Source organism: Melanotaenia boesemani, chromosome 16 (genome assembly GCF_017639745.1).
Source record: "Melanotaenia boesemani isolate fMelBoe1 chromosome 16, fMelBoe1.pri, whole genome shotgun sequence".
Taxonomy (NCBI): domain Eukaryota; kingdom Metazoa; phylum Chordata; class Actinopteri; order Atheriniformes; family Melanotaeniidae; genus Melanotaenia; species Melanotaenia boesemani.
Genome location: NC_055697.1, coordinates 20,478,605 through 20,506,132, shown reverse-complemented (window position 1 = coordinate 20,506,132; position 27,528 = coordinate 20,478,605). Strand labels below are relative to the sequence as shown.

Below are 27,528 nucleotides of genomic sequence, written 5' to 3'. Positions count from 1 at the left end.
CACAGGCATTCTTATCACCCACCTTGGCCTTGTTTACTTCAACTTTAGGAGAGGGGTGAACAGCTGGATGGATGAGTGCTGTATGCTAAAGGTGAACAGCTTAGTATCAGATCTATTTAGGGGATGTCCATCTGTTTACAGCTTTATTTAATTCCACATGTACTATGTATTATGAGCTGTGATGGCAGATAAGATTTGAATGTTCGCTTACGGTTAGACGCAAGGTCATCATGTCAGGGGCTGTGACAGGAGAATCAGATTTAGATTTAATCATTTGGTGCTGCTGAAATCTTGTGTGCTTGTTTTGCTTTAGCAGGGAGTCAGTGAGAAGTGAGAAGCCAAGTCTGCTTTTGCTTTAGTGCTGATGGCTATTGAGCTTTATTCTTTGATGGGGACTCAGACTCATTTTGTAGAAGCTTGAGTCTGTTTCATGCTTTATTGACTACAGTCCAGCCTCTTTGTTTTGCACTGGTGTGGAGAATGGTGAGTAGCTGTCACTTTTCAGCACTCTGACTCTGTTAGGGTCCTGTTAGATATAGATGGAAGACAGCTTTTTTTTCCTTTACTACTTTTACTGCTAGCTATCAACTTCTTCTGCAAAGGAGTAGAACATGAAATAGTTCTTTGTCCTGCTTCTAAGGAAAACCTAAATTTATACTGCATCTGAGTTGGGACACATCCAAAAAATCTTATGACAGTGCAGCCCAGACCCGGGACCTCCAATGTGAAGCAGAGTCATAAAGCATAAACAAATTTATACACTCAATATAAATCTAGCTTATGTTTTTTTTCCCTGAAGGATATGCGTTTTAAGTATCAACATAATAATTATTTACTGTTTACAAATTAATGTATATTCATTATTTGAGCATTTGTAGTAAAATAAGAGATTCTGCTGCTGTATTTGGTATGACTGGTGTGATTGAGGAGCATTATAGACAGAAATTTAGATCAATCAGACAAAATGTAATAGAGAAGGTTTATCTGCACGGTAGTCGTCAATAAATCCTAAAGCAGTGGCTCAGACTTGATATTTACTGTATATCACAACAACTTCCATTATCATTTTCTTTATTTATTTATCTGTCTGATGTAAAATGGACTGAATTAATATGAAGTATTTTTTTATGTTTAAAAGGCAATTCTTAATATTTGCATATGTATCGTACTCTGATGAACCCAACTAACCCAAACTTGTTGGTGATTAGTTGGGTTCATGATGATTGGATTCACATTCATGATGATAACCCCCAGACGGACCAAAGAATTGTTCTTGATAATTTTGGTCTAACTCAGCAAGTAAAAGAAAAATGTCTGGACCTGGTCATTTCTAAAGCTTTAAATATTTCCAAGGTTCTGGTGATGGATGTTGATCTGTCTGATCAACGGTACATTGGTGAAAACATCACCACGTACTGAACCCTAACAAATCCCCCACATTTTTCAATGAAGAAAGCTTGATTGAAAAATGCTACGTTGGTAAGACCTGAAAAAAGAGAATGTCGAAAAGCTGACCGTAGGTGGTGAAAAACAAAGTTGCAGGTTCACTTTAAGATCAATAAAGAGAGACTGAGGATTTATAATCTGGAACTGAGAAATGAAAGAAGATCATTTTTTTCTGACATCATTGCTAAGAACAGCAATAATGCTCGTGCCTTGTTCGTTACTGTTGACAGATTGACTAATCATCCTGTGTCAGTTACCCTGGGACTTCTATCCAACCATGCCTGTAATGAGTTTGCTTCTTTTAGACATTTTCCAGGCAGTTTTCTGATTCAGAAAATCAGGCAGGTAGTCGGTACTTCCATGCCAGGGACATATGTCATCACCACAAAACCACCATGACACACTTTTACCAGTCAGTCCAAAAAAAAAGAAAAAAAAAGAAAAAAAACCTGGATGAGATCATTGGCCACCTGAAAACCATCACTTCCTTTCTTGATGCCCTGCCAACAAGTATTTTTTAAGAATGTTTCAGGATGCATGGCCTCAGATATTTTACAGATTGTAAACACTGTAGGCTGACATGAAACCTCCTTTTTAGTATGATTATAGAAAAAAAAGTCAGGTTTTCGGCCACATCACAGCACTAAGACTTCTCTACTTAAAGTCTTTGATCATAACCCTGCTTGAGCACAGATAAATGCAATATAACCACAACATCTTACTAGACCAGTTGAGAAACTGGGTAGGACTTTCTGGCACCGCGATTAATTTTTTGAGTTCTATCTAAAAAACAGGGACTACTTTGTGTCTATAGGTGACTATAAATCTGAGCAAACTAAAATAATCTGTGGACTTTCCCAAGGCTCCATCTTGGGCCCACTACTTTTCAACATCTATGGGTACATGCTCCCATTTGCTCAAATTATGAAAAACAACTAAATATATTACCATAATTATGCTGATGACACACAAATCTAAATAACCATCTCACCAGGAGATAGTCTGATCCAAACACTGATCAACTGTATTGATCAAATTAAATTGGATGTTCTAGAACTTTCTTCAATTAAATGAAGACATTACTATAATAATAAATTTGAGCCAAAGTGGGGTGTTCAGTTTCTATGCTTTTCACATGTGCAACAAATTCTGCAGGAAACTGCAGGTCAGCTGAAAACGCTCAGCAGTTTTCAAATCGAGGTTAAAAACTTTTCTATATGTCATTGACTTTTATCAAAACAACTGTTTATTCATCACACTGTAGCTTCTATTTCATACATTTTATCTTATTTTATTTTGGCTTTTTCTGTCTTTACTTTATTTCTTTTTAAAGTTTGTTTTTAATGTACTTTTTAATACTTCTTCCACATCCCACTAAAATATTTTTATTTTTTTTTACTGTTTTATGTAAAGCACTTTGAGTTGTCTTATACATGATACAAATAAACTTGCCTTGCCTTGCATCAACCCAAAAGAGCAAATTTGTTTGCACATAAGGCTCCTGCAAGCGACCTTATGATATTTAATTCCCCTAAAGCTCAAGTGAAATTGAGCTCCAGTTTCCAAGTTCCAATAAGGTCTTTCACTACAATCTAGGTCAGCCTAACACAATGGACTTATCAAGGCTGGAAGAGAGCACAGGCATCTTGTAGGAAATGTTATAACTAGGGAAAATACTGAAAAACCAGTGCATAGCATTTTGTTTCTTTTCTTCGGAGCAGAATATTTTTACAGTTATGTGTCTAAATCAGAGCTCATCCAAAATAATTCAAACGTGCAGCAAAATAAAAGTCCTTATTGTGTTATATTGAGTATATTATCTAAAGAGGGAAGCATGAAGCAGAAGTTGGAAAGCAGATCTCTTTGCTTCAGCCAACTTCATATTCAGAGAGGAAGGTGTGGTTAGCTACTTTAACTGTGAGAAGTGCAACTGTTCAAAGTCTATTCTTTTTCTCTGGACTTGAGCGTATTTTACAAACAGTTTCACATTTCCCTTTTCAGAGAACAAGGAAACTGTGGTGCAGGCTTTAGCAGTGCAGGCTTTAAGATAGAAGTGACAAAATCACAGCTTGAATGGATTTTCCACCTGCTTCTGAGTCATCCTTTTTCCCTCAGTACATATCAAAACACTCACACCACTGGAGTAACCAGTGTTTTGTTTTTGACAAAAATAAAGGTCCTTAAAATTATAGGAATCAGTGCCATGGTGTGAGACCATTTAGAGTTAGTCCTGTCTATGTGTAAGAATGGTAAATGTCTTATGGGGTGTGATAACATTTTTTTGTTCCTCATATACTCACAGCATTTCCTACTTAAACCAACTCACTTCCCACTGCTTCGTATTATTTTTTGCCCCCATTCCATTCGGGTCATACATACCACAGAAATTCATTGCAAACGATTCTGGAGCCATTATTCATCCCATCATCCACTGCAGTAAATATATGGTATAGTGCAGGATCCAATATACACATTCCTGTCAGTCGCTGTGAAGAAATTTGCTTTTTTGGGTTACTTTTTCCATCTATTTCCAGATGATACTCTGATTTTGGATTAAATTATTTGTTTGTTTATTTATTTATTATTCCATACCTGAGTCAGACTGCAAATGTATAGCTTTTCGTTCATTCATTCATTCATTCATTCATTCATTCATTCATTCATTCATTCATTCATTCATTCATTCATTCATCTTATACCCTGTAGAGAGTAACAGGGGGTTGGAGCCTCCCAGCCACCACTGCTTCAGGCAGGTTACACCCACTTCATCTTAGGGCTGTTATGGAGAACTACAATGTAGTGTTCTCTATAGATTAATATACCAAACAACCAAAAAACCCAAAGGAGATAAGGGAGAACATTCATGCTCCAGCCAGCAGTTTTTGAACCCATAAGCTTCTTCTATGAGACAACAGTGGAAACTCCTGTAAAATAATAATAATAATAATAATAATAATAATAATAATAATAAGAAGAAGAAGAACAAGAACAAGAACAAGAAAGCAACCAGTTACCAGCAACCATTATACTGTCTGCATTAATAAGAAGTCATGATAACAGATAGACCCCTCCCATTAAAAACCTTGTACTTAGTAAAGTTTATATCACTGTTAATTACGTGTTGTTAAAAAAAGTAACTGCTACAGAATTTATTCAAAATAATTTCAGAAGTAAAAACATATTTAAAGGTAGGTTGTCAGCATATTTTTTTTAAAAAAGAAAATAAAGTACTTTGTAAAAGTTGTGCCCTATCCATCATTTCTTTCTAGTTTTTTTTTTTTAAACTTATACAGACTTTACAAAAATGCTTTTTCATGCATTTTAAGTTGTGCCTGACCAAGTTCAGTTCAGTTCAGTTTTTTGCCATTTGCAGTATAAAGAAAAGCACATTCGAAACAGTCGCAAAGAGCTCAAAGTGCACTGTCAACATTTAAACAGACATAACATACGAAACACAAGCCTAAAACAATACAACACATGGGCACATCCTAAAATGCAAGCATGGTGATTTATGTTCATTAAGCTACTTTATACAGGCCTAATAATTGTTTAGGCATAAGGTCATCTATACAAAAAACTGACAACTTAGCAAAGAAATACTTTTAAGGCTGCTGAGACTGTACTTTAGAAGCCTGCCCCCAAAAATAAAGAAATCCGTCCAAATTTCTTTAGTTGAATCTATAAAAATACATAATATAACACAGTTTTACAGGATCTGTAACTGGTGTCTTCAAGTAAAAGGAAAAACCTAGAAAAGACCTGACGCAAAAAATGATCTGGACCTTCAGTTGATCCATCTACATTTCACTCTCCATGGAAGGGTGGCTGTAAAGAAGCAATTCTCAAAGGGAAAACGGGTGAAAAGACTAAAGCATACCAAACTACGGCAGAGTTTTTTTTTTTTTTTTTAACCCTGTCCTGTCCAGCATCCTAACATACAGAACGATGGTCTGTGTGCCATATTTTGCTCTTCCAAGGGAGACATGTTATATACATGGCTGCCCTTGATATTTTTATTATTTTTATTGCAATCTTATTTTCTTTAGTTTTTATACATCAGTGCCGAACCTGACAGGGAGATAGAGGAAGAAAAAAGGGAGAAAAGGACAGGATTAAAATGTGGAAATAACAGTTGTCTAGGCTGCCTAAAGCACACCACAAAAAACAATATAAATTACCACAGTACTACATAATACATAAAGAAAAATAGGATAATGATGATCTATAAAAGTACAGTAGTCATCAAACGTACCTGCAAAGAAATGTACCAACACACAAACATCTGCAACATCTAGTCAGAAGCGAATGGAGAAACGAGCACATTTGTGAGGCCATGCAACAAGGAAGAAATGTGTGCTTGCGAGTGAGCAGTGATCACGCCACACCCCGAAGCATCAGCGGGTGATGGGGGGAGTCCAAGGCCCCAAAGGCCCAGCAGGTCCACAGAGCACCAAGCCCCGCCAAAGCAGACAGAGCAGCGGTTCACTCAGACCAGAGCAAAGGGGCCCCCAGACTGGAGCCCCTGGGTGCGACGGGGCAGGGGCACCGGGCAGCACAGGACGACGCCCAGCGGGCGCCGCAGTGCACACCGCATGGAGGGCAGGCACCCCACAGGCCCAAGGGCCACCCATTTCCCCCCAGCAGAGCCCCGCCCCGGAACCCGACCGGTCCCGACTGCCCCAGGCTAAACCCCCGCCGGCCACGCCAACCCAACACCAAGGCTAAGCACCCCAGGGACAAGAACATGTCTGCAGGTCCCCCCCCCCCAAGAAAAACAACCTCTTCACCCCAACCCACACCCATTCACTTATGGTGTGTTTTACATTCACACTGTATGCATTACTATAATTCTTTTCTGTCTTCTGTAGTAACTACACTGCTCAAAAAAATAAAAGGAATACTAAAATAAAACATCCTAGATCTGAATGAATGAAATATTCTTATTAAACACTTTGTTCTTTACATAGTTTAATGTGCTGACAACAAAATCACACAAAAATTATCAATGGAAATCAAATTTATTAACCCATGGAGGTCTGGATTTGGAGTCCCACTCAAAATTAAAGTGGTAAAAAACACACTACAGGTTGATCCAACTTTGATGTAATGTCCTTAAAACAAGTTGAAATGAGGCTCAGTAGTGTGTGTGGCCTCCATGTGCCTGTATGACCTCCCTACAACGCCTGGGCATGCTCCTGATAAGGTGGCGGATGGTTTCCTGAGGGATCTCCTCCCAGACCTGGACTAAAGCATCCGCCAACTCCTAGAGAGTCTGTGGTGCAACGTGACGTTGGTGGATGGAGCAAGACATGATGTCCCAGATGTGCTCAATTAGATTCAGGTCTGGGGACCGGGCGGGCCAGTCCAAAGCATCAATGCCTTCATCTTGCAGGAACTGCTGACACACTCCAGCCACATGAGGTCTAGCATTGTCTTGCATTAGGAGGGACCTAGGGCCAACCGCACCAGCATATGGTCTCACAAGGGGTCTGAGGATCTCATCTTGGTACCTAATGGCAGTCAGGCTACCTCTGGCAAGCACATGGAGGGCTGTGTGGCCCCCCAAAGAAATGCCACCCCACACCATTACTGACCCAATGCCAAACTGGTCATGCTGGAGGATGTTGCAGGCAGCAGAACATTCTCCACGGCGTCTCCAGACTGTAACATGTGCTCAGTGTGAACCTGCTTTCATCTGTGAAGAGCACAGGGCGCCAGTGGCATAGTTGCCAGTGTTCTCTGGCAAATGCCAAACTTCCTGCATGGTGTTGGGCTATAAGCACAACCCCTACCTGTGGACGTCGGGCCCTCATACCACCCTCAAGGAGTCTGTTTCTGACCGTTTGAACAGACACATGCACATCTGTGGCCTGCTGGAGGTAATTTTGCAGGGCTATGGCAGTGCTCCTCCTGTTCCTCCTTGCACAAAGGCGGAGGTAGCAGTCTTGCTGCTGGGTTGTTGCCCTCCTAAAACATCAGCCAGAAAGCATAGGAACTGAGAAGTGGTCTGTGGTCACCACTTGCAGAACCACTCCTTTATGGGGGGTGTCTTGCTAATTGCCTATAATTTCCACCTGTTGTCTATTCCATTTGCACAACAGCATGTGAAACTGATTGTCAATCAGTGTTGCTTCCTAAGTGGACAGTTTGATTTCACAGAAGTGTGATTGACTTGGAGTTACATTGTGTTGTTTAAGTGTTCCCTTTATTTTTTTGAGTAGTGTATTTACCTGCCACTTTATTGGCTGTACACTCATTAATTTTGATATAATCCAACACCACAGTTCTGTTCAGCTATTTAACCTTTTGGTGCATAATGTCCACTACAGTGGACACATATTTAAAGGCTGTTTTTAAATGTATGCATGGGTGTGGATCATTAGCAACTTCATTGGACATTAGTGAGTTACCAATATTCTGCCAAGTATAAAGAATAACTACATTTGATATAGTACATATACATACAGTTTGCCTCAGTGATAAACAGGACAGGAAAAGGATCCAGGTGATTTTTTAGAAAATTTATATTATATTAATATGACAAGATATTATTTTATAAATATTTTCATAGATAAAGTAGAAAAATCAAACACTGAGTAAAAGTTAAAATAAGATTAAAAAAACAGAAAAACATCAATGTGCATGTCTGTAGAAGTTAAATATTTAATTAAAAAAAATGTGGTACTGTTTTGTAATAATTCATGCACCAGAAGGTTAAAATGTCTTGCTATAAAGTTATGTTGTTTTGGATGTCTGGACAAAATATTTATTGTGGTTCACTGGCTCAAGAAGAAGAAGAAGAAGAAGAAGTAAAATAAAACATTGTTTTTTTTAAATACAAACTTTTCTGAATCAGTCTATGCTATTCAGGCATCCAGCAAGACTGGGATATACCCAGAAATCTGAAAAAAGTGCAGCCATAATTAATTTAATCTGTCCACAGTTTGATGTAATATTGAGATCACATAGCTGCTGCTGTACTTGAAAAAGCCTGGAAGAAGAAGCCAAGTGTCAAACTGCCTGAACTAATTACTGCAGGCTGCTATCACACTAATTATTTTTCTTTTCTTATAAATCATTTCTAAATAAAATACAGGTAAATTAATACAATACTGAACCAACATTTTGCCTCAAAAGAGTAAAAACTTGCAGGTAGTTGTTGGAAACTGACCATTTTTCATCAGAGTAGAAAATTATATTCTCTAATTATGAAGATTAATGTAAAACACTCAGAACAGCTTACTAGAGAATATTTTTTAGAGTCTGTTCAGTCCCAAATTCAACCATATTCAGAGCAGAGATTTCCTATTTTGTAATGCCCCATGTAAATAATGGGAGTTTTCACATAAATTAAAAAGTAAGATTAGCTGCCACGAATGACCCAGGAAGCATCATTGCATCAAATAACTCATAAAAACATTTTTATTTCACATTTAATGCAGCAGTAATGAGTGGTTTTGCAAAAGTTCCGACCTGTAAATGATGCAGGCGCTGTTTCTACATGTATCACAATTCGCTGTGTCTTGTCCCGTCCTGTAGGTAAGCCTGTAAACAAGAGATGGAAAGATATGCATGATCTGCAGGGACAGTTTAACATAACATTTCAACACCTGTGGGCTTCGGCTGTGAGATTTGTTCAACCTTGTTTTCACCCAGCATTGGTTACAGCTGAAAATACAGCAGGCGTTCTGATCCAGTAGATCTCCCAGATTTGATTAATTAAGTGTGGACTTGCTGATTCTTTAGAACAGGATTACCGTGCTTCGCCATCATAGTGTGCAATATGTCTTCTCAGTCTTTATTCTATGGGCAATTGCATGTAAGGAGCATATAACTGCTGCATAACTCGTGAAATGAAAAATCATTATCTTTACATTCCACGCGACAGTGTACAGTTTTGCAACCTATCCTGCTAAATCGGCTGCAGACAGATATTATTTAAAAAGGGCAATTAACATGACATAGTTTGCCCTGAGGATCAGCTGTCTGTATGTGATTTTCATGCTGAAAGCTCTTTGCACAGCACCAGTGGTAAGCCAGGTGGCACTTCATGTTAATATGTGCATAATATGTTAAATTGAAAACACTAAAACTCCAGTGACTTTTATTGGTCTAAAAGTCACATACATTATTTCTGCCATCATACGTATTACTCCATAAAGATTTACATAAGCATGTGCACATAGTGTTATTTGCACTACATGTCATTGCATGCACTGGTAGTCTGCAGTGATATGGGGATGACAAGGGAGGAGCAGCATTAGAGTCGCACATGTAATTGCATGCTGTCATGGTAGCCCTTCACCCTGATAGATGACACGTGGAGGGGTTGGACCTCAACTGTTCATGATGATGACATGAGAGGTGACCTCACTAGAGGACACAGAGCAGCCTGTGCTTGGACTGAAAATGCTGATGGAAGCTCAAGGGCAACAAGTTCATCCATCCTGCCCCCTTCTCAAATAAAGTCTCCTCCAACAGCTGTGAGCAAGGACAGTAACTCACAGCACAGACAAGGTCTAATCTGGAGCTGTGCAGCTGACTGGATTTTCATGTCAAGTGTTGTAATTTAAAGAGCTTTGCTCTAATAATCAAAGTGCATTAACCTAAATTTATAATCACTGCATGTAAATAGCATAACCTTTTCCTATTCAGGGTAAAAGGTTCATGACCCTTTCTACAGAGACTGTATTGAAGCAGAGAATGTCAGGTAGAGATATTCTTCATGGAAAAAAACTGCACTTCTCAAAGTCGATCCTCAAGCAAACTGTTAGTATGGACTAACTGCTGTGTGGTTTGCCCACGTCAGCTGTCCTGGGATGTGCCCTGCCCTCATCATTCCAGTTTTACTGACCACACCTCCTGCCTTTGTGTCTGCTGCTCTGCCTGCCTGAGCTCTGCATAATGTGTGAACAAAAGCAAAGCTAAAAGGCCACTGTGTCAACTGGTATTCTATGTTTAATATATTATTACCCTCATAGCATAATTGCCTAAGTCATATTTTAAGGTTCAGAAATGATAATGATGAGTTCACATTGTTGGGAGTAATGTCACAATTTTGGCTTAATATGACTTTTACACATTTTATATAAGTGAAACCTGCAGCATAGAATTACATTTACTTACTGAGAAAAGGGGAAGGCTGTTTTCTTTTGTCCATACAAAATATATTTTTTAATCAGTGTTTACATTCACTTTAAAATAAAAAGCTTGGTTTTGGGAGTGCATGATGACATAGTTAGATTGTTGTTGTTAACACTCATTTAGAGCAGGCATTTCACAGGTACACCACATAAACCACTAAGCATCAAAGTACTTTTGCTGAGGTTTAGAAAATGCTGAAATAAGGAAATATATGATGGACAAATGGATTGTTTTTACTTCTTTTTTTTTTTTTTTTTTTTTTTTTACAAATTTCATTGAAAAGTTTGCAAGTAAAGAAAAAAATGTTTATTCACCAAAAATAAAGAGATGTGAAAACAACAGAAAAAGAGAAACTGTAGCTTTTACAAAACAAAAATAACTTTGTTTTGATCTACGTCATGGAGCATGACTGGGATAATAAGTAAATTCCCCTAAAAGGGGATTTTATTTATGTAATCTGGAGTGTAAACAATGGGGTTATGAACTTATGGACAAACCAGTGTAAAACATCTCAATAAGCTGTTAGACCACCATGTGTTGTCATATTAGCTTCTTGTAAGTCCTCAAAAATTCCAAAAGATTTCCCCTTATTTATTGTCCAGATTATAGTGACAAAGGGAGCTATTTATTTGGACTTAGGTAACTATGAAGGAAATATTACAGCACACATAATTTTGTATTGACAGTTTCAATTATTGTTTGCAGTGACCCTTCCCTTTAAAGAATCTAGAGTCCCTGCCTATATCTCCCCCTCACACCAATCTATATAAAATCAGAACAAACTGGAAATAGACTACCCAGACTGCCTCTTTGATACATCTCTGTTTTAATTTGAGATTTTAATTTTCTGCATTGGTGTGCAACACATGATAATATTTGATGTTGCCTTTTATTTTGTCTAGAGCGTTTTAACATATGAGATGAGTTTTGGTGTGAATACCAAAAAAGCTTATATGATGCTAATTCTACATACACCTTCTTTCCAGTCATCAGTGCCTCCCTGTCCTGCATGTTGACTGGACCAGTTGTTTGTATTTGTTGCATATGAAATGTAAGCTTTATGAACTCATGTTTATTGGTCATTCATAATATTGTGCTTTTTTGTAAATCGTTCAGCACTTTGGTGAGCCAAGTTGTTTTTTTAAAAGTGCTCTATAAATAAAGATGGTATGGTGTGGTCTGGTATAATCTGCAATTTCACGGGTGAAATACTCAGCCATAGCTTTGTTTGCCCAAATGAGTAAAACCTTAGGAAACTACTGTAACAGGCTTTATTACTAGGGTTGCTGCTAAAATCGAAAGTGGAACCGTCACTAAGTTGCAGCCTTTCAGCTCATAAATCTCCATCTTGAATTAAACTAACCAATTTGGAATCTGATTATATCTCTGTTTCTGGGAGTATTTTGAACCAAAGGAGGTGCAATGAGAAACTAAAAATGTTTTTTTTTTTCTTAAAGAAAAGTACTTGCAAAACAGTGCATGAATGTGTGTGTTGGCACATGTGCGGTCAGCCTGGAGAGTTTCAACAAAGCAAGATGCACTCAGGATACATCAACACGTTGGCGTATCTTCACCAAGCAAGTAGCTCTTCTCTGCTGTTTAAAATACTGATGTTATGGGTGCTGCTCATTGCAGACAGCTGTCGCTCATCCTGCACGCAAATGCCTGGCCCGGATGTCTATTTGGCTGGACCTGACGCAACCCCCGTATCTTCCACAATGATTGGTTCATCCTTCAGCCAATCATACTACATCTTGGTGGAGTCCAGGAAATAAAGGGCTGCTGCAGAGATCATTCGGAAGGGAGAAGCTGGACAGCGCAGGCTGCTTCCCCTCACCTTGGCAGAGTTATGGCTGCGTTGCTTACTGTGTGTTTGCTGTGCTAAATGGTAGCCTTTTGTGTCACAGACTATTTTATACTGACGGTAGTGATGGTTTAATGAAGCCCTGTGAATGTGTTGAGTCTGTAAACTACATATTGGTGGAAATGTAAACACAATGATGCAACTGTATTGTAAATCTATAAATATATTAAAATATATGAATAAAGTTATCTATCTATCTATCTATCTATCTATCTATCTATCTATCTATCTATCTATCTATCTATCTATCTATCTATCTATCTATCTATCTATCTATCTATCTATCTATCTATCTGTCTGTCTGTTAAATCTTATCTTATTGGAATGTATCATATACAATCATTCCCGAGCTGCTAATGTATTTTGCTTTCGTCGGTGCTGCAGATGTTGTATCACCTCACTGTCACCTGGACTTACGCAGAGCATTTCTTGCATTTTCTGCAGCTTTTTCAGCAGCCGAATCACACGAGACACTCGCGTGAATCAGGAAAAACGGGGCCTCATTTGTCTTTGGTCATGTGATGTTCAGGAAAATAATATGGACTTCGCATAAGGCTTCATTTGGACACGCCCCCTTTACTTGATGCAGGCTTTGGGGCTTTTGTGTCAGACGTAACATCACTAATTGATGGCAGGGTTAAACTGGCTGTTGGTGTTTCCCGTGTGGAAGTAATTATAGTCTTGTTAGTTTGGGCTTTACCTTTGTATTACACACAGTTTGGGTTTGAGCTGCGCTTCATATTAGTATGTGTTCTGCCATTTTGTTAACCTTTGTGTTTAAACCTTCGTCACATGTGTTGGGCTAGCATAGGCTATACGTTTGTGACTGTGGTCCATTGCTTATTGGGACTGCTGCACTTTTTGTAGGTTAACTAACACTCAGAGTTATGTGTACTCTTTTGTTTGTATGATCTTTGTATGGATTTTTTGGCGGTTTTGTGTATGGTTTTAGATTTAACCTTTTGTATTTCTTTCAGCAGTTTCACTAACCCCAACACTTGTTTATGTTTGATTTCAGGTTTTATTCTTTATTTATGCTTCTGACAATAAAATGTGCTGTGTTTTACTCATATATCTGTCCACAACGTACTTTTGTGTTGCGCCCACTCATACCCCTGAATCGGGACGTAACAACTGAGTATATAATACGATTTGTGAGTCTATGAATGAAAATAAAATTAATTTTAATCCAATTTATTTTCAGTGTGAAAACATTTGTAGAAATATGGATCTGTTAGATAAAGTACACAACTTTTATTACAGCAGAGTGCAGAAGAAGCATTAAAAGGTACAGAGAAAATATAAAGAGAAACAAAATTGTATTAAGACATTATAAAAATAAAAATTAAATTAATTACAATAATTACAATAAAATTATTAAATGCAAGCAACAGTCTAGATAAGTAAAAAGTTTTCATAGGTGTGTAACACAAGAAATGTTTTAAACCTGGACTTAAATGTGCTTACAATTGCTGAAAGTTTGATCATCACTGGCAAATTGTTCCACTTATTTGCAGTAGAACAGCTAAATGCTGCTTCCCCATCTTTGGTCTGGACTCTGGTCTGGACTAGCACACCAATCCTAAATCCAAACCGAAGAGCTCTGCTAGGTTTATTCTCTTAACATATCACATATGTGTTCTGGGGCTAAACTGTTATTGGCTTTTAAAATCTATTCTGTGACTGATTGGAAACCAGTGTAAAGATTTTAAAACTGGTGTGATGTGCTCAGATCTCTTAGTACTGATAAAACATCTCTCCAGTACTTAAACAGTACTATTTTCCCCTTTGCAAATTAAAAATTAATATCTATTAGATTCAGTCAGTTTATCTCCCTCTTGTGTTCTGTACACTGAACAATCACTGTTTCAAACACCTTTTATGCCACTATGTAATGTCAGTTGGATGAGATAGTGTCTTGTTTTTGTTACTTAAATTATTTGTTAATTTGGCCTTTCAGAGTGGTGAAAAGGCACAGGTGTGATGAGGAGTGGGGCACTGGATATGTACTATGTCATAAACTATGTGACAAACTATTATATTTTCTTCCTTTCTATTCTTTCCAATTTTAAAAAACTTTGCATCATGACCAAATCATAATTAACACAAACTCAAACACCCAGCCACACAAAATGTCTTCTATCACAGTGGTTCTCAAACTGGGGTCGGGGAGCCACCAAGGGGGTCCCCTAAGAATCACAGGGGGTCCCTGTGGTTTTGAACATTAGAGCAATGTCCACAAATTGTCCCTTTGCCCAGCCTTAAAAGTGAGGCTGTATGTTAGGGTTAGGCTGCTTTTTGTAACTCCTGTTCTCCTTAAAAAGTGTCTTAGACCATCTCTGGGATATTAGGTCACTTCTCTCCCTTTTATGACTGCACTGTTGCTGAAAGCATTATAAGGTACATGGCTCATAAACAAGTGGATTCAGGATTTAAGTTACTTTTTGGCTACACTCAACATATAGACTAATCAGAAGTAGTCCCTCCGCCATTGCTGAGGTGGCATTTCTGTGCATGCAAAAGAGATGAAAGTCAAACTACTTTCAATTCCATGTCAAGGAAATCTGGATGGAATTTCTTGAACTATTTCCAGATTAGTGTTATATATTACATTGTGGATTGTCAGCTATTTAAATCAGTTTGTGTCTGATTAATTATAGTTTACAATAATGCATGGATGTCTAACTAATATGAAAAACAGATTAACACTGAGATTTCCAGATAATTAAACCAATAACTGTAGACCACTGTTTATCATTATCAGTACAAGTATTAATGCTGCGGTCCATGTCAGCAGATACGAGGTACTTAGAACTAGCCACCTCAGTAATGGTGGCGCCGCAAGATGGCGCAACATAAAATGGCTGCTGGATTTGTCTATAGCTTTGAAGGAGCCTATCAGTCCAGTTATGAAAAAACTGGACAGACTATTTGGGACTGTGCTATAGAAGCAAGCCTTTCTGTTCTCCAATTACACTTGCACTTGTAGTAACACTTGCACACAATGATACAACACAACATTGTGGAGACGCCACAGCAGGCACAGTTCTGTGGAGATGAAAGGCAAAGTGTTATGAGGCTGCACTAATTGGGCCTTGAAAAGTAAGTTCCACAGAGCTACACTAAGGTGCCTTGTTCTGCGCTGGATATGAATACGACTTAAAGACAATTTACTCTGTGTTGCTATGGCTTTTAGAGATGTTTATTCTTAGCATTGTGCTGCTGTAAAAGTGTGACTTGGCTTGAAGGCTTTTCTGAATTTTGCTGATGTAATTTCTTCTTTAACTGTATCTGTATAAATATAAGACATAACTAAGGTATTGTTAATTTGTACAAAAATTCCACTAAAAAACAGTACTGACATTCAGTATGCCATGTATTTGAAGTGTTTAAGTAGGACCTAATCATTCATCTAAATTTCACACAACTAATAATGTGTTTTGTATTTTGAATGTTGTGGTATAAAAAGCTTGTCTAAAAACATTAATGGCCGTCTGAGGATGAACTTTAAAAACATTAATCTGACCTGATTTTCATCACCTAGTATTCACAGAGACCTTCTTTTCATTTAAGTCCAAACATCTACATTCTTATCAGGTGTAATTACATTTTCAGTTGTGTTTCAAGTGCTAATTAGCCTATTATGTAATGATTGCAAGCTAAAGTTAGGAGGTAAATATAAAGTTTTTGAAACATTGCCATACTATGTGTCTCAAATCACATACTTCTTTTACTACCTTAGTTCAATGTGTTGACTATGGACTTAGCTATTCATTGCATACAGGATGTTGCTTCAAATACCACAGTTCACCTCTGGAAATGAAAGGCACAAGTCACATAGTCAAGTTAACTACTGCATTTTGCAAATATTAACACATATTTTCTATTTATTTATAATAGTGTTGTTATTCTATTTGGTTTACCTTGTGGAGTTGCCAGGCTTTGGGTAACAAATCTCATGGTTTCAGCATGTAGGAATGACAAATAAAACCTTTGGAACTTTTGAACCTCTGATGAAATGTTATGCAATACAGTCAAGATGGCAATTAAACAAGCATAATCATAAACAATGCCATAAATCACCTGTAACATGACCAAACTAATCCACACACATTTTTATTTGTGCACAGAATGTTCCTGTGAGATGAGGTTTATTTTTGTTGCTGTTTCACATTCTCCAAATAGAGCAGTTAAAATAACCATCTTGTGGAAGATTTACAACCAGTTAAACTCTGTGCTTGTGTGGCTTGCCCAGTTGGAGTTATAATATTATATGAATATATACATTTTTGTGCCCAAATATGTGTGGGTACAATATTTTCTATAACCAATACACACAATGACCAAAGATACAAAAATAATTCTGAAGTTGAAATAAATTAGTGTTACCTTTAATCATAATTTTGTCTGCATTAAATAAAATGTGCATACATTGTGTGTATTGAAGATGTTTGCCTGCAAGTATAAAAAATTAGAAGTGTACAGTCTCAAACTCACCCCTCTCTCTGTGCTTCACCCTTCTCCAGCTCCTGAATAACTCCAAGAAGGACCTTGATGGTTTCCTGGCTTGAGTTGATGAGACTCTCCATGGCCTGCAGCTGTGCTTTGATATCCTTGTCTCCTGATAAGGGTATTATCTGCTGGCTGCTGCCCATGCCTAGGGTTCCTGTGCTTCCTGGTGGAAATCCCTCGTCCCCCTCAACTGATCGCTGCAATTTAGAGGAGGCTGACACATGCCTTGTCCGACACTGTCCTTGTGATTGCACAGAACATTTCACACTATGAGGAAAGGGCTGGGACTGCTGTTCACCTAGTTGCAAACCCTTTTTCCGTTTACAGCTCACAGTGGGGCTTCCTATTGACTCCACCTGTGTCAAAGAGTTCCATGCAACAGGGCCCGTGCCCTTTGGCTTGTCCTGTAAAAACTCAGAGTCAGCCAGCTGGCGCTTTGAGGAAGTGCTAGCATCCGTGTCTTCTTTGGATAAACCTTTGTGTTTGGCCCATTTCCCACAAGCCTGGTATTCTGGTTCACTTTTAGAAGGAGGGCTACTCGGTTGGCCCTCTTCCAAGAAATGTGATGGGTCTGGACATGAGGGTCCATCTAAACAGTTGGCACTGGAAAGCAAATCCTCTGTGTCGCTGCTGTCATCGGTGTGGTGAAGCAGAGCTTTTGTCTGCCCCACAATCTTACCCTTGTACTTAGAGGACTCTCCAACAGGTCGTTCGTCCTCTTTTTCTGTTTTTACATCACTCAAAAACCCATTGTTTTGTCCTCTGTAATCTTCCACCAAAGCAGTATGTTTAAATGTATGTCCTTTTTTCCTCTCAAAAGGAAAAGTCTTGTATCGCTTAGTGAGGTCTGGGGAAGTCTGAACACCAGTGCTCTTGGTCACATTTGGAATAGAGCGCCTGGCAGGCATGGTCAAATACTTTCTGTGTGTTACTTTGCAGGAAATGGATCTTGAGTGTCTTCCCTGATGCTCCCTCTGAGCCTCACAGATATCCTTAAAACGGACTTGTAAGGCCTTGTTTCTCTTCTTCACCAGCAGCTTGTCTGATTCTGATCTGGAGTCTGAGGTGTGTGATGGGCCTGTCTCTGACTCTGATTCATCTGAATTTGAGAGAAAAACACATTTGATGTCCTCTTTGCTCACCATAGTTCCTAAAAAAGAAGAATAAAAGAAAGATAAAGAAAAGAGAGAACTTATGTGTCTGTAACCTCATGGGAAGGAATTTGATCTGATCTTGGCCAGATTCTTTCCTACTTTTAGGAAAACATTAAAAAGGATCTGATGACCAAAATCCAAATATGAGATCCATAAATCTCCAACAGTATTCATCAGCACATATGGTGAAATCTACCAAAAGTAAAGCATAAAAAACATATATCACAGATAAAAATCTATAGGATTACCAGATATGCAAGTACACACATGCGGATAAAATAAACAAGTGTTTTTTTTTTTTTTATTATATTATTCTGAAAGAGTTTTTTTCCTATTCTGTATTCAATTTTCAAATGTCTCTTTCTATTAACACTTTTCAGTGGATTCTCCTTGGTAACATTAGTTTCCCTGCAACAATGTCTTGGTCAGAAATGTCATTTTTTGACTCTTAAAGTTTCTAATTATACTACCAAACAACCTGTCACAGTTGCCACGGGGAAGAAAGCAGTCGCAGGTGCTCATCCAAGACTGGGAATTTTGACTATACTAAATTAAGCTGGCATTCAGTGGGACACATTGTATTAAGGAACCTGCCTTTTGTTCAATTTGAACATCGGCTGCAAAGCTCAGTGGCATCTCACAAGCCTGCTCCCCTGCCAGCTGTTAGAAGATTCGCTCCAGGAGACCCTTTGTGGAATAATAATTGTGTTCATGCTGCTACTCTTGCTGCTTCTGCCATTATTTAAATACTGTTTATTTACACTGCCTTTTATGCGTTGTCAGACTCCAACATAAAAGTACAAACACCTACTTTATTTAAGTATCACTTAGTAGTCATGCTTACACACAGGGCTTTAAATGAACTTTTTTGATCACCAGCCAATGTGGCTGGTAGATTTCAGTGTTACCCACCATTCACAAATTCTGTTTGCCATTTTTTTTATCAGACATTCCAGCTGACACATTTACATGGACACTAAATAAAGTGATCTCATCAGTTGCATGTTCCTATGATATTTATACACTTGTACCACTTTTAACACTCACAGTGAGTAACTGATTTGGAAGAAGAAAAAGACAACAAAAAAATGTATCAAATACGATCAAATGTCTGCTTGAACAACTTTTTGTGTTGAGCCTTTTGACCATCAAGATACTCTTTCAGAGTTTCCATCTAAGCGTATCAGTTCTGTGTTGCTGACGTAATTTTTCAAACCTTTCCTTAATCTCATGATGTCACCTAGCCCCCTCAAAGTTTAGCAGTGAGCAGAAGCAACATACATCACAGAAACCATCAGAATGAGTGTAGACGTGTTTATTTTTTCCCTGCTGATCAGATCATGGAATGGTTAAAACCACCTCTATTGACTGGACTGAAAATTCACAGCAATCGAGGCCAATAGAACTGATGTGTTCATGACATATTTTATGGTGATTTAATGTCTAATCAGACCACAAGTGGTCTATGTAAAAGCAACTCATGCCACACTGTCTGAAGCTCTTGCCTCCCCTTTGCCACCGCATGTAAAATTTTCCTGATCCTCCACTGATTCCTGCAAACCTTAACCTCTCTAATGTAACAGCTTACATTGTGTTTAGTGATTTAAACACGACATTCACTTGAGCTACTTTTGTTAAAAAAAAGCTACATTAGAAAACGCATTAGAGAAACATTCCAACTCAAACTAATGGGCTCATGTGACCATATGCTTAGATTTTCCTTATATCGTAATCATATCTAAACTGCTTTTCACTGCTCAGCTGCACCTATTTCTCACCCTACATCCACCCATAGCTTTATCAATGCAGCCTCTCATAAGACAAGTGAACTCTTGTTTTAAAATTACTTGATAGTATTAAAAGTGTTTTAATAACAAATGACCATAGAGTATTTGGTGCTTAGCCCTCCCAGCTGAAGGTGCTTACCATAAAATATATTGTCTGTTTGATCTGAGATCCCCAGCAAAGGTAATGGCCTCACAGCAGCTGTGGCCCACACACACTAAACTACAGTGCATAATAACTGGAGTTGAGGTCCTCCATCTGTATCCATCTGTAGACTCTCAAGCTCCCTAGGGGGAGATTTATTATCATCACTCCCTGATCTCAGTTGTGCTGAGTGGAGGTCAAAAACTAGACACTAAATATGAAATGTACACGCTCTATGATCAAGTTGTAAGTCTGTTCCTAGTGAGCTGGGGGAGAAAACTGTTCCTAAACTTAAAAAGGAAGAAAAAAAAAACCTGATGAAAATAGGTAATTATTTATAAATGATTATAAAAACTAGAAATGTCTTGAAATGGCAATAACATATATTATAAAAATAGCAAAGTAACAAATAAACCTCCAAAAATCCATATTTCCAGCCACTGTTTTATTGTTTTGTGCTACAGTAAAACACTAAAATAACTGCTGTTTAGTACTCAAATCATGGTATTTTTATGTCCTTTAAATAAATAAATTAAAGGGCCTCAGATAAGATATAACGTCTTGTTTCTTTAAATGTAGCTGCTAAGCTTCACTCATGATCAGTATTTTATTGGTCCACTGTCACTTGAATTACACTATTATATTAATCATTTCCATATGCCATTAATTTTAGGCCTTTCTTTAATTTTCATAATTTCCCATAAGATAACAAATTTTGTCTTTAAACTAATACATCATTAACAGATATGAACACACAGATGACCTAAAATCTGATTTATAAAGAAAGAAAAAAAAGCGCAATGTGGATTTCAAATTAACCCGAACTTGATCAAATGGTGAAAAAATAAAATCACGTTTTCTCTCATCTGTGATGAAACACATTTCATAGCTAGTGCAATGAAATATATCAAGCAGCACAAGGAAATGAAATGATGTGTGATACGGTTGAAAGGAAACGTCAGAGTGAGCTGGTTAATCATTTTCATATGACAAGACACCACACGATAAATAAACTCCAATGAATCATTTATTACCACACAAAAACAAGCTATTCATGGTACTGCAGCTCCTCTGAAAGTAATTAAGTTTTATCATCCAGAGATGTTGTAAATCCATCAATGTGATTGTTCTGGGGGGAAATTTACACTGAAGAGATGCCTCCTTACTGTCAGTTTCACTGCCTCTTTGAAATTTGCAAAAAGGAACATTAATGGATTAGATTGATACTGATTTTGGAAGTACAGCTAAGCGCCATGTACAATATGGATAAAGTTACTCTGACATCACACCTTAAGAAGTTGTGATGCAAAAATAAATGTCTTGTGGAAATGAAAATGCACACTCTGTTTCTTGTGACTTTGCAGGTATTCACATGAATACCTGCAAAGTTGGTATCTGTCTGTGTTTTTTCTCCTCAATACATGTTCGGTCTGAGTGTGAGAGCAAAAAAAGAGTCTACGTGTGTGAGTCTTAGTGTGTGCGGCTCCTTGTAGTCACCTTTTCAAAGAGATACCTTTGCCGGTACCTTAAAGAGTGTAAGCACACACAAATACACACAAAAGCAGACAGGACAGATAACAAAAAGCAGGAGGCTGGCTGTATTTTTCAGGACTCCTGCCATGTGTTTCACCTTGTAGTCTCTCCATGGTAACTCAACCCTCAGCTCTAGCTGTAGAAGAAATGGAATATATTTAGAGACAACTGTCCGTGTTGGAAAACAATGCACGGCAACAGCAGCTTGTGTCACTTCACTCACTGTAATGCTTTCAAAGCCAGATGGTAAAGAAAGGCAAGAAGGCACAAAAAGACCCCAACTAGCTCAATCTCATTATACAAGAACAATATGTTATGCTGCGTCATGAATTTTACACACAGTTTTTTTGGAATATTGAGCAGATGAATTTTACTGGGATGCTGCCTTTCCTTCTGAAACATAGCTTGGTATGCACTTTAATTCATCAAGTTGTTTGTTGATGCGGTTCTATAGATAAAAAGAACTTGTTCGAAGCAGATTCACGTAAGATCATACTATTTCACACTCAGAAATACCAATCTCACACTCCTGCAAAAAGCATCACATCTGCAGGAAGTCTCCTCAAAGCACATGCCGCTTCCTATGTGGCCATGCAAAGCACCTAAATGGTAATTTATAAAATAGGGAAGGGGAAAAAAAAGCTCTTCAATGACTTATTATAGTTTGAAATTAGATACGCAGAGGGTGTGAGAACAGACTGAGTGAGAACGGCTGTGACACATGTATATATTCAGATAGTTAAAAAGAAAACCTCCTTTTTCTCAGCATAGTTTTACTCCTCCTACAAGCCCTCCTCCTCACAGCAAGCTATCTCTGCTAATGACCTGAGGTCCTTCCCTGATTTGGCCTCAGCTATCCAAAGGATTATGAATAATGCATTGACTCTAAAATTGCAAAAGTAATCCTCTTAAATCTCCTTATGTACCCCGGCAGACCACGTTGTCTGTTCCAATTGCCCTTCAGTTCCTCAAACTGAAATGTCGTGGAAAAAAAAAAAAAATGTTACAGCATTGTGATTGATTATTATGATCACAATGTTGTAAAAACATGGCTGTTTATGGGGGATTGGTTCCATTTTCCATGCAAAAGTGGATTTGCAACACTGCTGACTCATGATTTATTCTCCTTCACCAAACAGAGAAAAAGAGACAGCTTTGCTCGGATCGTCTTGTATCCCTGTCAGCCTGGATCAACACAATAATTACTGAAGTGGATCTGTAGGATATTTACATATGATAAAACTGTCTAGCCTCTCTCATTAATGGTTAATTAACTGTCAGGGCCTGACATCAACACGTACTGTACACTTCATGAACATTGGATATTCGTCAGTGTTGTAGTTTATTCTTATTAACATGTGCAAAAGCATTTGTGTTGCAGTATAAAAAAGCTCCTTCATTATAATAGAGGTTGTTGCTGTGCTTATCGCCCTCCATGCATTCTATAGTGCAATGTATTCACTTTGCTTGAGGAATTTTGACTCACTATTTGCATTAATTACCGAGCGTGACATTGCACCAACTTTGCCTCCATAAGCACAATTTAAAGGATGAGATGTCACATCCCATTATATGCCTTTGTCCTGTCCATGAAGCTGTGTACGTGGTCCTTTGCATTGCTACACTACTGAGCATGTGTAGATTACAGGATTTTCCCTCATACACTTCATATTGCAGTGATGTTTCTCTTAACGCTACTCAGCACAAGTAATTCCTACCAGTTTTAAGAGTTCCATGATCACAAAGACCTGAACACTCCAGCTGTCTCCCAGAGCTATCTGTATCCTGGCTGCAGGCTACACCTCTGAAAGTTTGCTTTATGACTTTATTGGTTTTAAACATTTATCACTGAGCAGCACCTTCTGTTACAAGAGTAGTACTAGGGTTTAAGAATCTTATATCTTTGCATCTAGGATGAGAGCGCTAGCTGTGAAATGGAACCTTAGGAAAAGAAAGTCTGAAAAGAGTCTAGTCCAAAATGTTTTTTCAACATTGTGAGATGAGAGGTGTTTCTTATTTGGTAGCAAGTAGCACCACATCATGCAACACAAGCTGTGTCCAATGAGTATCTATAAAACTTTGTAATGCTGGAACAATGTATATTTTTCTAGCCCTTCATTTTTAAATATCTTGACCTAACCATATACTTTTAATTCCTAATTAGTTGGAAGCAAAAAGAAAGTAAATGGAAAAAGAAGGGAAGTGATCAGATTAAACCAGCTGTCTGTAGCTTTAGGGTCAGCCTTTCACAACCATCCACCACCTCAGTTTGACTCCTAACAAGGCCTTTTTTGTTGTAGTTAACTGTAAAAACTGTCAATGCCATCACATTATCTATGTGAATTTGTGGAAATGTTATCAGCAGCGTGACAGGAGATGTACTGCTGTAGAAAACTGCAGGTGCGTAGGTATTTTACAGTCTGTCAGGCAGTTGCATTGGTTTTTCTCATGTTAGGGTGGGCCTTTTTTTAAGAAAAAAAAAAAAGAAACATAAATCTTTTTAAGTCAGACATCAAGAGTGCATCACTGATCGGCTCATTAATTATTGAGGGGTTGAGCTATTGGTACATGTGTACTCAGCTGATTAACTCATATGGCATATAGATTAGAATTTAACAGGTGAAACAGATGTTGAAATAGAAGATTTACCTATGTGAGACATATCCCATATGTCGTATAAGGTTAAGTAAGAAAGGATCGTGCAGAAAAGAAAGTGTGTGGGAGGAAGTGAGACCACATACAAGTGCAGTTCTGTAAGTGATGCAGTACCCCTGAGCCCTCCCGATCAAACATGTCATTAGTCATGATAAGTCTAAATCCACCTTTCATCAAATTCAGCCTTGGGGAGCACATGCTGTGTTGCATATTATATAGTTCAAAGTGCTTAATACGAAATGTGTTTTCCTATAACTGATCATCATTCTGGTAGCCTATTACATGCAAATACGCAATAGTCTATTAGTGAGCGCTCATCAATATTCTTCACTATCCAGCTCAGACAAATTGCAACTACAGCAATCTCGATAAAAAGCCTCTGCTTCACAAGGTAAATACTGCATGTCTGTCGAAGGCTGCAAAGACACGCATCATGATAAGTGGATATTAATCAAAGTCAAAGGCATCACCACTCAATAACATTTTTTCAGCTGTGAAGGAAACAAATTTCTTTGCTCTCCTGTTTACTCAGTAAACCTTCAAATGGTTGGATACAGGAATGCCACCTCCTTAATTTATTCATATCTGATGCATGCAGGGTCCATACACATACATTCAACATAAGGACTTCAGCACTGATCTGCTCTATCAAATTTCATGCTTTTGATAGGTACTTTCCTTCAGTTTACATTTTAGAAAGCAGTGCAAATGCATCCCTTACTTTTATTGCAATACAGGGGAATATGTGTGTAACTCCAAAAATAAATGCGAGGAAGTATAAGTCTTACCTTGAGAAACAGATCAGAGGTGCAAAGGACAAGAAAGCACAGATCCCCTGTAGATCCAGTGTTCATCCATGTGTTTAGTGGGTGCCAGGGTACCATCCAGCCACTGGAGCAGCTCTCGCAAGCTGCGGGAGCACTGAGAGCGAGGCTGCCGGTGCAGTGACAGCTGAAGTAGTTGTGGCACATCCGGCAAAGATTCAGGTTATCAGGATAGGGGAAGAAAAAAGCAGACAGACACGGTCTCAAAACCTCTTGAGGTCCTCACTGACATCCCTCTTATGCCCTTTACTCCATTCTCTTCCCTTCCTCTCCCTCATGCATCTCATTCAAGCATCACTGACACTCATTCACTCCTGTCCCTGCACTCACCGGGAACAGGCAGTCACACATGCAGCAGCGATCTCCATCTCTCGGTGCAGCTGTTGTTGCTGCAATCCCTGTGCATTCGTGATTGAGTGTGTGTGTGTATGGGTGTGTGGGAAAGAAAGGGAGAGGGTGGGCTGGTGGGTGGATATGTGCGTGGAAGGGAAGAGGGGAGAGGAAGAGGAGAAGGAAGAGAAGGAGGAGGATATAGAGGTAGTACAGCAAGCTGTTGGGGAAAGTCCAGAGTTGGTGAGCTGCATCATCGGCAAAGACCCCCTCAACTTGTCCTCCACAGGCTGGCTCCCTTGACACTGAGCTGTTATATAATCTAAAAGGCTTCCAGAGACGACCGAGTAGGGGAACTGAGAAATAATAATGCATTGTGTTTTTAATTGGATGTGTCCTGCCCTCCCGTTACTTTCATACATCTGACACATTGTTTATTAGAAGTGGTAAAGGGGGGTGAACTGCGCAAAGGGAAAGAGAAGTGGCTCTGCAGCTTCACAAAAGGGGGAACGGGGGAGACGAAGTGCCAACAGGGCAGCAGTGTTAATGAGAATACGAGACAGGAGAGAAAATGAGATGACGAGGGGGAGTAATTGAGACAGTGAAACAGAGAAAAAGGCACAGAGGAAAATGTGCTTCACTTGTGCATACATTTTTCTTACATTTTTCATATTTTTTTACATATTAAAGAAGCTCATTGGTCAAGGATGTGTTTGGTTGTTGCTGGAAACTGACAAAATCCTAAACACCCAGTCGATTAAGACATATTGTTTTTTTTTTTATTGAAATTAATAGATGACTATATACATGTACATTATAAAGTTAGATTTCAACATAGAACGTTTGAGATTTAAGGGCAATTAAAGGCCTGGACCATGATCTAAAGCTCCTCCCATTTGTATGTGAATACTGGAAGTGGACCTTGGAGTGCTGTACAATTGGATGCACGGTCCAATGAGTCCTGCTTGCTTTAATTATGTGTGGACAGCTCAGAACAAGGGTGCTTTTTACTTAAAAAAGTGATGGCATCATGCAGACTTCAACGCAGAAAAAAAATTATCCAAATAAGTGAATGATAAATTAACACAAGCAATGGATCAGTGTGGTAAACTCTTCCTGAAAACCGTTAGGACAACTAAATCTCAGATGCGCAGTCCTGACAAAATTTCTAATAATCTCACTTTGCTTCTATTCTAATAAAGGCACACTCTTTATTAATTAACTGATGCTGTGTAGAATTCACCCTAACCTTTAGAAGTTAACTAACCCTGGCTATAGCTGCCATTGGGAATTGGTCTAATTGACTGTGCCTTCAGGTGCACGCAGCTGTGAGATTTAGGCTTTACTAACCTTTACTGCAATCTACAAAGCATGGCTGTAATATTTCTTAAGTTTCTTTCCATTCTAAGTTCTCATTATAACATCCAGTATAAAATGTTATGCATACAAGGCTTCGGTTCAGAATTTTTGTTAGATTTCCAAAATTACTTTTCGATACTTTACCCTAAACTGTATGGTTGTACTTTCATTTATTACATTCAGTAGATGTATGCCGTAGCAGCAGACACATTGGTCATCTTTTGTCTGGGACAGCAAAAAGGATAGCTTGAAGCTCGGCAAGATGGATTCAACAGTGTTACTCTCACCACCAAATTCCCAAGATGTCAGTCTGATCGAGCATCTATGAACTATGCCAATCCTTGGTGGCTCCAGCTAGCAGCTAACAGCACTTAGAAATCTGCTGTTAAGATCTTGTGCCAGGTGCCTCGGGACACCTTGTAGAGTCTATGGCTTGTCTTTTTGTCCCCTTTATCACAAGTGCTTTGTTATTTTTTTCTTTTTAAGAAAAAATTACTTAACTTCAATTATTTTTAATTGTTTAAGAATTTAATGCAGACAAGGGGAAAGTAAAGATGTTATTAGATAACTTTTACACAGGACAAACTTTTCTCTTATCTAATGTAAGTATCCTGAAGAAGAAAAATGTATTTTAATTCCAAAAGGGTGAGCAAGAGTAGCAGCCAGTGCAGTTATCTGTGGACTGCTGTCTTATAGATTTAATTTTCTGTTTTCCTCCCAGCTCCGCCAGCTCATAGACCTATGATGAGCTACTGACTTTGTCCACAGCATGCACAAA

At 38.4% G+C, this 27,528-nt stretch overlaps 1 protein-coding gene across 2 annotated transcripts in view; it reads right to left on the bottom strand.

Annotated features, from left to right (window-relative positions):
• Nucleotides 1-25,510, bottom strand: part of insyn2ab (inhibitory synaptic factor 2Ab) — a 32,079-nt gene extending 6,569 nt beyond the window's left edge. The window contains exons 1-4 of one of the 2 annotated variants that reach the window (XM_042009631.1): nt 25,392-25,510; nt 25,026-25,188; nt 16,952-18,116; nt 8,920-8,991 (exon numbers count right to left, since the gene is read on the bottom strand). In XM_042009631.1, coding sequence (XP_041865565.1) covers nt 8,920-8,991; nt 16,952-18,111 — 1,232 coding nt within the window. In that variant the 5' untranslated portion in view covers nt 18,112-18,116; nt 25,026-25,188; nt 25,392-25,510. Of the gene's footprint in view, nt 1-8,919; nt 8,992-16,951; nt 18,117-25,025 lie in introns of both variants that reach the window. The other variant, XM_042009632.1, reaches the window with a different exon arrangement.
• Nucleotides 25,511-27,528: the final 2,018 nt, after the last annotated feature.